Genomic DNA, 14591 nt, shown 5'->3' on the forward strand with positions numbered 1-14591 from the left:
TGGGCCTTGGCGGAAAAGTAAATTAGCAAGATAGCAAAAATAGGTACTTAAGCTAGCTAGTTAGCTTGGAACATGTATCAGTGGCTGTTGGGTGTGAAAGCTTAATAAGACACTGTTAAATTATGTCCTGTGGAATGTGGACATCCCTCTCTGCACACACACACACACACACACACACACACACACACACAGGCACACACACACACACACACACACACACACACACACACTATATGTAATGTCTCCTTTGCCCATGTGGTTCTTTTTTTCTTTTTTTTTAAATGTATTTTATAACTCCATCACAGTTAGTCAGGCAGCTTAGGACCAGATTTGAGAAGAAAGGGGACACGCCGGACAAAAGCACCAACATTTTTCCACATGCTCTCTATCACTATAGGTTTCAACTTTTGGTAGGAGCCACTTCATCAAGATTGCAGATCGGAGATGGCAGCCATATAAGCCATAAGCCATAAGTCTATGAGAACCAATATATCTTCCAAGCCACTTAGAAGGTCAATCTTGGTGTCAAAATATACATTTTCTGGGTCAAAGAATCATTTAAAGCTATTTAGAATATCACTGGATGACTCACTGTAAATAATTTGTTGATCAAGATCTGACATGAGATGAAAGCGTACCCTTGATTTTTTTGAGCAGTGTACATGGCAGCTTAGCCACACTCTCCCGTGAACATTGATTCCAAACAGTTTCAACTCAGGATTCCCTGCTGCAGCACTTGAAGCGAGTTGCCCAGTCTGAGTGAAAATGAACATATCTATTTGATCAAATAATCTTCTAGTGATATTCTCAATAGCTTTAAATGATTCCTGGACCCAGAAAATGTATATTTTGACACCAAGATTGACCTTCTAAGTGGCTTGGAAGATATAGCATTTCTCATAGACTTTATATGGCTGCCATCACCGCAATCTTGATGAAGTGGCTCCTACTAAAAATTGAAACCTATAATGATAGAGAGTATGTGGAAAAAATGTGTTGCTTTTGTCCGGCGTGTCCCCTTTATTTGGCTAAGCCGCCTGACTAAGTCACACACCTCAGTACAAGGATTTTGCCAGAAAGAGTAACCTGCTACAAGTAACCCTAGTAGAATTTTTAAAATGTATGATTTTTTTCTCTGTCTAAATGTGCTTTGTTTTTATTGTTGCAGGTCATACAATATTGAAAATTATTTTTTCTTTTTAAGGAGCAACAGAAGAATACAAGCCAAAGAGGAGGCCGTAGCCTGTGAATGGGAATATCAAGACCTAATAAAATGTTATACAAAGTTAATGTTCTTTTCTATTAGACTGTAATAAAGCTTTTGTCACTTTAACATGTCTCTAAATTATATTTGTGGTGCTGAAAACATGAAACAGCAGCTGAAGGGTAGGCAAAGCATTCCTCGCCAGTAACCACCGGCGGCCATTTTTAAAAATGTCCGCTTTTAAATGGCCATTTTAAAAAATGGCCGCCACAGCCATCAGAATTTTTTTTGCGATGGCCCAATATCCAGATTCATTAAACATGTATTCAGCAATGAGTGTACCAAATTTGATGCTTTTATCACAAAATGAACGATTGTTCAACTAATCTGCCCCACTACACAGGGGATGCACATTTTTGGGGGTGCGACCCACACGTTTAGCCCCGTTGCTCATTCCATGAATGCACGATCCTTACAAGCTGTACCTCGTTGTAAAGGTGACTAATCAGGCTTTCCAACAATATACAATTCATCACCAGTTGGTATTATTAAAAGGGCAGTTTTTATTCATCATTGATTTATTCGTATAACAAATGCCTGCCACGGCCACTAGGGGGCGCTTTTGAGGTGGCCCGATATCCAGATTTGTTCGAAACATATTCACCAACACATCTACCAAATTTCATGCTTTTATCACAAAGTGAACGATTGTTGTAAAATATTGAGCTAATCCGCCCCACTATAAGAGAGACCATTAAGAATAAAAAATATGTGAGCTTTTTCTAATGGAAAAGCAAAAAATCCAAGTTGAGCACTGCACTTGGCAACACAAATGGGAACACGGAAGAAGTGTGTGTTGTGAGGAATTGCTGGAATGTAGCACATTGACATTAACATGGATGTCACACAACGCTGCCAGTAAAATTTTAACAGCAAGTTTGTTTAATTTTTTATCATGTGTATGAGAGGTTATCATTTTCACTTGTCTTCTACAGTAACCCAGTGACCATCAGTGCAATATAATGAGCAAACAAAAACACTGGGAGGCGTTCTCCCTCGTGTCATTAAAGAAAACATCAACTCAAACAAACTGTTATTCATGTCTTCTCTGATTGTTTGCTTCAATCCTCAACACATCAACAAGGTTTCCCCTTAAGCAACCGACTCATGAATGCAGACCAAGATGTCTTTTGATATGGACAGTTGACAGCAGTGAGTGTAAACATGGAGCATGTGCAGAGCTTTTCCCAGTCTCAGAGCTTCAGAGCTATAAAATATCCCAATATTATGTGCCAGCAAACTCATCCTCCTGTTCATAATCAGTGGGAGGGTGTTTCCTTGGTGATGTCACTCTGTAAAATGCATTTACTTTTTACTTTTACTTTTTTCCTTTTTTTTTTTTCTTTACTTACTTTTTTTAGACCTTGAGCATTTTAATTTAGTCTCTCAGTGGGAGTTCATAAATTATTATTTGTTATTTATTACTGTTTAATTATCAAATATTGAGGTCAGATTACATACTGGATATATTTAAGTATCCAGCAAAATGTTTAATCTCATTTGCTCTCCAGATTTTTGCACAATAAAAATATCTTATAATGACAACTGTATATATATAGTATATAATATATATAAATAATACAATACACACACACACACACACACACACACACACACACACACACACACACATTTTATATATATAATATATATAAATATATATAAAATTTTTAAATATATTTAAAATATTTAAATATATTTTATATATTTTTCCACTTCACTGTGCAGCAATTGCTTTCTCTTCAATCTGGACTACACAGCTGTGTAATTTCACACTTTATCCTACAGTACCTGACAAGATGAGGTGCAGGGCAGATCTGGGGGTTCATGCAGTGAAGAGGGAGGACTGATGAATGGCTCACATCGCCCCCTTGTGGCGGTGAAGGGTGAGACTGTTTATTGTTATCACAGACTGAACCGGGGACAGATATAACGGGCTGGAGGGCTGTTGTGCTGGTCATTTCCATTCTTACCAGACATGACGTTGGAGCATTCAATTTCTGTTGATTTTTTTTCTTGATTTTTTATTTTATTTTCCAGACTTTGATTTTGATTCTTAATGTAAATATATGTATTTTTTTCTCGACCACAGTTGTTTGGATTTGGGGTTTGGATAATTTCCTTTGTAATGTAAGTGTACTCATTATTTTAGACCCTAGTTTTGCTACCTTGTAGGTCCATGTTGTAGATTTTCTTAAGTTTACTTTTCTTTTGCGCCCACATTTGGCAAAATATTTCACCCTAGAAGTAGGCGTATTCAGTTTTTGAAAAGCATGGGAGACTGATTGTTGATGACTTAAGGACCATGTTCTGAGCCGCATCAGAGCTCACCCCTCGTCTTGACACCTGTGAGGACACAAGGAGGACTTAGTCACCTAAAGAGCCTTTAAGTGACTGCTCCAGTCATTGCATGACTGCACAACCCTGACGCATCTGCAGAGGACCAGACTGCGACAATGGAGAGTATTTCAAACGAAAGTGACTTTTGGCAATTTAACGAATCCTGGCGGAACTCAAGTCTCGTTAACGGGACCGGTTGGTTAAACCAGTCGAACCCTCTGAAGAGGAATGAAGAGGTGGCGAAGGTGGAGGTGACTGTGCTCGCTCTGGTGCTGTTTCTGGCGCTGGCGGGGAACCTGTGCGTCCTGCTGGCCATCCACACCACCAAGCACAGCCAGTCGCGCATGTATTACTTCATGAAGCACCTGAGCATCGCCGATCTAGTTGTGGCGATATTTCAAGTTCTCCCTCAACTTATCTGGGACATTACCTTTCGTTTCTATGGACCGGACATTCTGTGCAGGTTGGTGAAATACCTACAGGTTGTTGGGATGTTCGCCTCCACTTACATGTTAGTTTTGATGTCGGTTGACAGGTGTTTGGCGATCTGTCAGCCTCTTCGTTCCTTGCACAGAAGAAAAGACCGTATTTATGTGATCTTCTCCTGGGTCCTGAGCCTGATTTTCAGTATCCCGCAAATGTTCATTTTCTCCCTGATCGAGGTGGGCTCTGCCGGTTCAGGAGTGTATGACTGCTGGGGCGACTTCGTTAAGCCTTGGGGTGCCAAAGCGTACATCACATGGATCAGCCTCACCATATATATCATTCCAGTGGCGATACTGAGCATCTGCTACGGGCTGATAAGCTTCAAAATATGGCAGAACTTTAAACTGAAAACCAGGAGGGAGCAGTGCATCAGCCTGACGCCCAAAGCCTCCAAATGCAACACACTGGCCCGCGTGAGCAGCGTGAAGCTCATCTCCAAGGCGAAGATCACCACGGTGAAAATGACTTTTGTCATCGTCGTGGCTTATATCGTCTGCTGGACCCCCTTTTTCTCTGTCCAGATGTGGTCTGCGTGGGATCCAGCAGCGCCCCGTGAGGGTAGGTTGAATTTTAAAATTGGATACTGAGTGCGCGCCAATGCTGCGCAAAGGCTGGTGTTCTCATAATGTCATTACGCATCTGAAACAGTTTGAAACACTAACACATTACCCATCTTCCCACCATGCCTTTGCGCATTTCCCCATCGCGCAATGGAGAGGAATGAAGATGCCCCATCTCTCCTGCTGCGCGCATCATGCTCTTTACGCACGAGTGTGCAGGCTCTTATGTATCTTTTTGAAGAAAACTGAAAAACATTTTGAGATGTTTTTATTCTGTTTTCGTCATCCGGAAGGGCCGGGCACTGCAGGGGTTATAGGGCTGACTCATAGAGAGCCCGGTTCTGAACAAAACCAGGGTGCGGTGCGGAGTTTTCTTGAATGAGCTGATTGATCAATGAGTTTTGACCCTTAATGAAAAGTAAAAGCAAAAACGTACAATTTTGGAAAGTGTCTGCTAAAAACAAACGCTTGGAATTGCTTCGTGTGCGTCATAATTACTAATTTTAATGGAACAATATCTCCACAATGCACATTTATCAAAACACAGCCACTGTGTCCTCACCACCCAAGTTTGAAACACATTATTAGAACATGCTGTCATTTCCAAATTGACTGACACGTTTTCTGATGCTGTTAGGTCATTTACATCAACAGGAAAACTGTACTTTGCTTTTCTAATGTGTCAGATTGTTAGCTTCTGTATAATGATATGCCACAACTGCTCAGTGTGGTTAGAACACATAATGATAGGGCTTTTAAAGTGCAAAAAGCTGCACACAGAATTTCCCAAGTTTCCTCCCTGACCCTCCTCAAGCTGCAGAGACTGACTGACGGTTAATCATTAATCAGATTAGTGTGCGCAACCACGCGCCAAGCAGCTTTTATTTGTGTCTGTGGGGCACGTTGGAGTGCGTCGTTGACATTTCACCACAATAGGCCAATAAGCACTATAAACGATTCCTATATTCATCGATCCACTGGGCCGTGGCCACACCCATATAACAACACACACACATTTAATATGCCAATTTGACATGACAATGTATTTGCATTGGGCATCATTTCATTATTTCATTACATTTAGACAAGAAAAGGCACACTCGCATACTTGTGAAAAGTAAAGATGTGTTTAGCAGCTTTAATTTGTTTGTTGTGTCAGGGAATTTGTGTACAGGAAAAATGAAGAGTTAATCTAATTGGAGCTTCTAATTTGAAGGCTTTGCAGAATAATATGTCTGCATTCCCTCAAAGAAAATATACATAACTTGTTTTCCAAGTAGTTCCCATCCCTTTTAACTTTCTGTTCTGGTATTTCCTCCAATATTTGCTTCGCAGACTAAAATAAAATAAACTGTATAGCCTACCTACATGCTAAAAATAAGATAATAATGTCAGGATGTCTATATGAATAGAGAGTAAACAATCTTTGGTGTTTCAGGCCTGGGTCTGTTCTTGTGCTTCTGTGGGTTTGAATACAACGTTCCAGCTGACTGATTCTGTGTCTCTGTCAGCCTCCTCAAGCTGCATTGTTCCCTCTGTTTACACTTTGGTGCTAAACATTTGCAGAAGACACTATAGCTGCCATTCAGTTTTTCAGCTCTGAGGATCTATATGGCCATAATTGGCTCTGACGCTGCACCTGACATCGATATTCAAAGTAGCCAGAAAAAGAGCAACAGAAGCACTGCGGTCCTTGAATGGAAAAGAAAATGATTGATTCATTTTCTGTGGTGGAGCCAGGCCTCGGTGCAGGGAGGAGGCTGACGTCTGATGGCTGTCTTCCACGTGAACAGTGCTTAGAACGGCTAAAATTGGCAGTGACACGTGCCAGTGTTTGTGTACAAAAGATATGCTGGAGTGTCACCTGTGTGTGCAGATAAAGTGTCCATTAGAGTCATCGTCACAAAGTGAGCCCAGAACACACAGAACAGAAAGCCCTTTACTGAGGGAAGAACTGCTACACTGCAAACTTGTGTTTCAGCAAACCAGGAAACAAAAGGTTATTAGGAATATTTTGTAGCTGTAGTTAATTGTTGGTAACTGTAGTTAATGTAGTCACTTTGAAAAAGAGTCCAAGTTGTATTTATGTGTTTTGAATTTTAATTGAGGGCTGACTGGATCAGGTTTTTTACCTCTAAATCTGTTTGTGTTGTATTGAAAGATTAGCAGGCAGTGAAACTCATTATTAGTGTGTAACCTTCCTATATGAGCTAACCTGCTGACAGAGCAAATATTTAGATAGCAGCAGATATATAACTAAGTTAATATTACACAAGTCATTCCATATAATTACCTGTATTATCCTGACATGGCATGTACTCTGTCCTCAACATGTTATATTAAACTTATGGGGAACAAAACATTAATAGAGGACTCATGGTCATTTTCCCATGCAGTAAAAACGTCTATTGTTTCAGCATGCCATCGGAAATGATTGCCTTGTTTTCCTCTGAGATTCAACTAATAAAAATCCTTTTGACCAATTTGTACCATCAATCAAGCTGACGTTTCAACACAAGTGGAGGTTTCTAACTTTAAGGTCACTGTCTGTCTTTAAAAGGCCGCTCTTGTATAGGATGTACTACACACTTTACCCACCTTGTTCCCCCATTACTACAGTAATCCCTCCAAACAATTAACAACACAGTGCATAAGTTGTCAAAGTTCTTAGAGTGACATTTTGAAAAATATGTTTATTCACTTTCTTGTCAGGCATTAGAAGAGAAGTTGGCCTGTCTCCGTCTAGAGATATTTCTCACTTTCTCAGATGTTGACTGTTTCTAGTTACCTGGCCAACAAACAGTTCAGCACATGGCTCCACATTAAACTGCACATTCTGGTTTGTACACTTAAATAGTTTAATTAGTAAACTTTAGCTAATAGTAAATAGAAAAAATATGCTTATCGTAAGGAAATCTTATAGGAAACCAGTGTTGGAAAAAGTATTGAGATCACTTACTTCAGTGAAAGTGCTAATACCAGACTGCAGACTTACTCCACGACAAGTAAAAGTCCTGGATTTAAAACTTACTTAAGTAAAAGTACAAAAGTATCAGCATCAAAATGTACTTAACATATCAAAAGTAAAAGTACTTGTTAAGCAGAATGTACTATATTTTATAAGATTATTTGTATTGCTGCATTCATGTAAGAAGGGTTTTAATTTTTGTAAAGATAGGGCTCATTTTAACCACTTAATATACTGTTTTATATATATACTGTTAATATAAGGTTTAATTTTTAAAAAAATATCGACCTGAGAAGTAACTAAAGCTCTCAGCTAAATGTAGTGGAGTAACAAGTACAATATTTGCCTCAAAATGTAGTGGACTATTAACTTACATTAAATGGAAATACTCAAGTAAAGTACATGTACCTCAAAATTGTACTTAAGTGCAGTACTTGAGTAAATGTATCTAGTTACTTTCCACCACTGTAGGAGACATATGAAAACTCAATGTTTGCAGTGCCTGTATCCATACATCTGGGTGTCTGGAGTGCCTACCAACCACAAAACTGTGAAATAAGACAACACAGTTGTTTTTTTGACAGCTGGCTGAATCAGAAAGTGATTAAACAACTAATTTTATTGATATTGCCCCCCAGTAGAACTCTCATCCCACACTGTCAGATACCAGTGCTTTGTCATGGCCACAAAATGTGAAACTGACTCACCAGGTACCTCTTTGCATCAGCTTTGTATGTGTCAGGGATGGTGTGTCACTTTGCACTAGTAACATGCATGGTGGCTCTTGAGGAAGCAGATAATTGAAGCAGTAAAACCACTTGACTAAGGTTGGAGTAAAACAGGGTTGGGCTTAAAAACAAGTACTTCGCAACATTGACTCTTGGTTTCACACAAATATGAACACTGGTCTCCTGGGAAAAAGGAGGTTTGTTTGACCCATTCACCACCAGTCACGGCCATGGCAGACCTTCTAGTACTTTGTAGTACATTTGTTACTCTAAGCGTGTAATGTTGCTGTGCATGGGTATACATTGGACTTAATGGAAAGGCCAGTGTGTCTCATGCAGACACTAAAGGGTGCTTCATGCATTGAGATCACACGCTGAGGGCTGTGACAAAGTGTTGCTATCTGAGGAGTTAGGAGTGAGACCGAACTGGGTATACAGACAGACATGAGAAAAAATGTTGTTTTGAACATTAAAGCACAAGGTCGCCCATAAAGTTGGAATAATTTTGTTTTCAGACACAATCCTCTGTTAATTTTGGTTTTATTTTCATTGTGATATGTTTGGAAGAGATTGATTGATTGATAAAGTTTTGAGAAGATACTTTATCTGCCAATAATAAATTGTCACAAAAATTTCATGGAAAGAGATAAAAAAAATATTTAATTCCAACTTTATGGGCAACCGTGCATGTCCTATCTAAGAGGCAAAAATTAGATACAAGTATGGTTTATAGTTTGTACAACTACTAACTTGTCATTTGCAAGTGCCTTTGGTGCTCCAAGTGTTAATTGGAAAAAAGAAAATGTTAGTCTTTGTTATATTATGCTAAGCTTAACTTACGGATTGTTCACTGCAGCATCATATTTACTTGAGAGTGAGAGATCTCTAACCAAGACAAAATGCTGAACTACTCCTTTAGCCAAAATTGGACTAGTGACGTGGCACACACTCTATATGAAATCTTGGCTTGGTTACAATGTCTGCATTAAACCAATTATTAAGGCCATAAACAAAGAGCCAAATTGCTTCATCCCTGGAAGTTTCAAACCTAAACTGCTGATTTACTGCTAAGGAGCGTGGACCTTTAACAGATTAGACGTTTACCATTTTTAGCACCCCATTAGGCTTATCAATATCATTTTTGGAAATGTCACTGTCCCATTCTTCTACGCTTTGTGACATCAGAGGAGTCTCTGACTTCACATTGAACGGCCAGACAGATTTCATTATTTAAAGGACAACAACACCTGAAGGTTAAAGCCGGACTCAAACACAAGCTCCAAGTAAAATGTGAGATGAGAAAGATCTCCCCCTGCTGAGCCTGGTGCCCTCTGACTCTGACTCACACTATTGATTTGTGTTAAGTGCTTGACGGACACAAAGCCCAGCGTTCAATCTCTAAGTGTTACTTCCTATTTGTAGTGCTTTTACAAGCAGCAAGAAAAGGCAGTATCACACATACAGAAAAACTTCTTAAAGCTGTTTTTTCTCACAAATATCACTTAATGTTAAAATGAAAATGAGATTACGGCAGTGCTTGTTTACCTCCAGGGAGCAGGAATCAGCACTAAGTGTTCTCGTTAATGACTCGCTGAAGAGTCTTTCGGGGCTGCCCGGTATCTGCTCTGACAGTCAGACAGATCTACCACCCATGGGGATGATCATTCTGCCTTTTCATTTGCAGTGTGATTCATCATTCTGTTGTGAAAGACACTGTGTGCTAATTCAGTAAAGGCTGAGTCTTGAAAGTCCCCCCTCCCATTATTCAAATTAGATCCAGGCCCTGCTCTCATCCACCCTGATAAGAATACTCAATAACCACCAGTTGGTCTTTTGCACCGTCTCCAATGAGGCGTATTCCACCTTTTCAGCAGGATTAAAGTCCGTATTAGAGAAGGTTTCTTGCTAAAAATAAAATCTGGTACATTTTTCTGCCATTTCTATTTGCATATCTAAAAGACAACTCTACAGCCCTAACCCAAAATTAGATTATCAAATCTATGACACAACAGAAAGAGGCTAATCAAATGATCTACACTCAGTTAGCTCATGTTTTAGTGTCATTAATCAAACCCTTAATGTCGAATGATCAGTTCTTATTAATCCTGTGTGTGACTTTCGAGCCCTTGCTGAGATCATTTGCACTGAGCCATTATGTTCGGGCTCAGGAAATGTCATTAGAGACAACATGAGAAAAGCATGAGTACAGAGTGATGAGCAATCAGTGAGACAAGGTTAAATACGGGATACAAACCAATTGCATGAATCCGAACCTCATTTGCCAAATGTCAGTCGGATGCTGTAGGTGACGTAGCGCAAATGTCATCCACCGCGCCACACTGCTGGTTATTTGTTGTGATAGATTGCCCCAATGTTGTTTGAGGAACATTTTGACATTTACATTCTTTCACGTTAATTTCTCACTTTTGAGCTGCAACTGTCACAAAACTTGATCTTTATGCATTGACACTATACAAATTGACATTCTTTTAGATCGGCTTCTTCATTTAAATCATCATTTAGCTCTTATTTATTGGATATGGAGTTTTTTTAATTGACCGCCAACAAAGAGTTTTTATGAATGGGGTCTACTCAGACAACTTGGTTTTAAACACTGGAATTGGTCTTCTGAACAATTATGCAGCACATGAAGAGAATTATTTTAGCCAGGTCACTGTTCTTCAGGACTGGTGTTTGCCAAGTAGATCAGAAATGAATGTGACCACAACAAAAGGAGTTATAATACGAACAAAACACAATGAAACCGTTAATATCCTCCCTGTCACAGTCAACAACCAGCTGGTCGAAATAGTGTAAAATTTTAAGTACTTGGGTACAATTATTGATGAGACCCCAACGTTTAAGGTAAACACTGGAACATTTTTAAAGCAGCCAATCAGCAAATGTATTTAATTAGAACATGAGGAGTTTTGGAGTCAGCCATAATAACGGGACTGTGTTTTTAGAAAAGCAGTAACAAATACATTAAATGTTGCCAGTAACATCAATGCTAATAGCATGAGAACATCTCATAAATAATGTAATTGTAAGTAACTGTAACTATGTATAGTGTACCTTGAGATTGAAATTCTCAGCCTTACATACAATCTGATCCAAAATGCAGAAAATAGATTGAGAACTTGCTATTGGTCTTTATGTGGCCTTCAGAAGACTGAGATGATGCCTCTTCATGTGACTTCTGGAACATCCCCAAACATTTTTAGAGGTCAGATCATGTCAGAGTAATAAGAGTGAGGGAAAACCTGCGGACATGACTAAATCGATCTATAGAGAGATCATTTGATCAATCTCTGGGGCATGAATTTCTGTTCTAAACTTCAAAGAAATCCGAAAAAAGAAAAAAAAAATTGTCATCCTCATTATGGTGCTAGATCAAAAATCAGGGAATCACCAAAATTGAGATGCAACCTTTTGAGATAATTTGTTCCAAAAATGATTTCAATGTTTATAAGACTAGTGCAGTGCCTGTAGGAAGTATTTATTCGTATAGTGGGAGATTAAGTAGCAAATCGCGAATAACAGAATTTGCACATTACATGCAGACCACTACGTCTGCAACGCCATAAAACACGTACTTTTCATAAGGTACACACACCATCCAGCACATATTGAACATTGATATTCGCCGGAAACTATTTGAATATTATTGGAAAATCAAACCTTGTAGCGCACTTTAAAACTCTGAAAGATAGGTAGGCTAAATAGACTGTAGGTGAGATGAGATAAGTCAGGCATGGAAATCCACAGCGAATTGGGTTACTGACCAGGTGTAGGCCTATCACACAATGTGGCGGAGCTCCCCTAAAAGGCGTCCGATCGGAAACAGTGCAATGCCGCAACACGTCCTGTGTAAATAATGATGATATTTTGAAAAATGAATTCAAAAATCTTCAAAATCGAGGATGCACATCTTCATGCATGCGCAAGCCACTTACGAAATCTTAGGTCAGTCTGACTAACGGTCAGTGAGATATGCCCTAGACACACACACACACACACACACACACACACAGACGCTTCTTGCTTTTATAGATAGATAAGATAAGATATGACTTTATTTATTCCGCAGTGGGGATATTTAGTTGTCACAGCAGCTCAAGATTCAGCCACAAAGATATAGAAGACAGAATAAGAATAAAAGAATACACAAAAAACACACCATAAACTTAAAGAAGAGGAAAGAGAGAGAGCAGCTGTAACTGGCGTCCACTCACCCGGCACCATCTTAAAAAATAATAAAAAAGATATTGCAGACTGTAGTGGATGGACTACCCAACCAACATTTTCATTCCCACAAACATGTCACCAGCAAGGCTAAAAAACAGAAGTTTATACCACAAGTAAAACGCATGTGTGTGTGCACATGTTGGATTCTGATAAGAACGGCAGATAAACATTCAGCCAGCCACTAACACCTTTACTTATTTGAATCTAAGCTTTAATGGAAAAACAAGCTGCTGGTTCATTGTTGTCGTCACGGTACAGTAACTTCCCTTTCCTCCTTCTCTTTCTCTTTCTCCTTCCTCTCCTGCAGCCATGCCCTTCATCATCTCCATGCTGCTGGCCAGCCTCAACAGCTGCTGTAACCCCTGGATCTACATGTGCTTTGCCGGTCATCTGTTCCAGGATCTCAGGCAGAACTTTCTGTGCTGTTCCACTCGCTACCTCAAATCCTCCCAGTGCCGCTGCGAGCGTGACTTTGACTCCAGCCACAAGAGCAACTCCTCAACCTTTGCCATCAAGAGCACGAGCAGCCAGAGGAGCATCACACAGACTTCCACCACATGAGCTCCCGCTTTCCTCCTCGCCATCGCCTATAAAGCATCCCTCAGTCAGATACCTCTCGCCCTGAGGCTTGCTGTTCAAGTCCTTATGGGAAAAAACAACTTTTAGTTACATTCCTTTACAGTGTACAGTGGAAATGGAATTGTGAAATAGAAAAATGTACAGAATATTATGAAGGGTGCAAGATTTTATCCATAAAGACGTACGAGATAATCACGGACCAAGCTGAGCGATCACCTGAATCCTTTTCTTTGTCATTCTTGTTTGAGATGTACAGTGTATATTGACATATTTACAGTGCAGAGGGAGCACTGTCAGCCTCCTACGTCGTACACAATTGATTCGGTTGTTGTCACCAGCAAAGCTTGTGGATTCTGTTTGTCTGTGTTATGATAAAAATACTCACCTGTTATAAATATTGCGTACAATGTTGTTCACTTTGTTACATTTGCAGTGGATCGCTTACATGTAAACTGTTACTTGAGATATTGTTCGATGTGAGATGTCATGGCCGTCACTGGTAAAAGTTTAAAAAGAAGCTTGAAAAATACATAAGGAGGGAAAAGCAGCACAAATGTACAGATGACCGCATTATTTACACCTGGCTGACGCTCATTAGAGCTCCAAGTGCCTCCTGAAAACCTTGGTAAGGTGTCTGGAAATGTTCCAGAGGGATGTTTGTCAGCCCTGAATCAATAACGTCACAGAGTTCCTGAACATTTTTGGCAGTACACTGAAACTTGGAACTTCCTGTTCAGCTCCAAAATGCATTATTGGGCTGAGATGTGGAGACTGTCCAGACCGCTGGAGTGACCTAAAGTGACGCATGTTTCTGGAGGTATCTTGGGGCAACAATAGTTGCGTGACATGGTTACAAACTTGCAGGAAATGACAATAAAGGTAAACTTTGGCCATGACTTGCTTCTAGCGTTCTTTGTTGCAAACGTAATTAAGTCTGAGGCTGTTGTTCTGTCAGTTGTGTTTATATTCATTATACAAATATATGAGCTGTTTAGGATATAAACCTTTGTTGTTTTAATTATAGCACATCAATTCTTATTGTCAAAATGAAAAGTGACCTGAATTAAAGCAAAAACTGCACAATAAAAACAATCCAACACAATATGTCTGAAATAAATACTGAAGTTCAATTTTAGGTGACAAACTGTGAGACAGGTTGAGATTCAGGTTTTATCTCTAAGTACAAAGTGTACTGGTACTATACAAGTATTTGGAAATGTTGTGTTTAAATGTGCAAATAAGGCAGTATCTCATTAAATATGTGCCGAACAGAAACTGAACAGATCAACTGATCAGATAAATCCAGGTTTCATTTTGTTGACATATTAGAGTCAAATGTTTTTACAGAGGGAATTCTCTTTCTATCACTTCATAAATCAGACAATACTGTCAACAGCCAGGAAATTAGAAATAAAATG

General features: G+C 39.4%; 1 protein-coding gene across 1 annotated transcript; it reads left to right on the plus strand.

Annotated features, from left to right (window-relative positions):
• The first annotated feature begins 3216 nt into the window (after window positions 1–3216).
• On the plus strand, window positions 3217–14252 carry oxtra (oxytocin receptor a). The gene is made up of 2 exons (XM_059330283.1): window positions 3217–4648; window positions 12902–14252. The coding sequence occupies exons 1-2, from the start codon at window positions 3721–3723 to the stop codon at window positions 13153–13155; spliced, it is 1182 nt and encodes a 393-aa protein (XP_059186266.1). The 5' UTR covers window positions 3217–3720; the 3' UTR covers window positions 13156–14252.
• The last annotated feature ends 339 nt before the right edge of the window (window positions 14253–14591 follow it).

The sequence above is a fragment of the Centropristis striata genome, chromosome 3 (genome assembly GCF_030273125.1).
Source record: "Centropristis striata isolate RG_2023a ecotype Rhode Island chromosome 3, C.striata_1.0, whole genome shotgun sequence".
Lineage (NCBI taxonomy): Eukaryota > Metazoa > Chordata > Actinopteri > Perciformes > Serranidae > Centropristis > Centropristis striata.

Coding starts and splice junctions, on each gene's coding strand:
- oxtra (XM_059330283.1), top strand. CDS start 3,721: ATGGAGAGTATTTCAAACGAAAGTGACTTTTGGCAATTTAACGAATCC. Junction 4,649..12,901: donor TCCAGCAGCGCCCCGTGAGG/GTAGGTTGAATT, acceptor CCTCTCCTGCAG/CCATGCCCTTCATCATCTCC.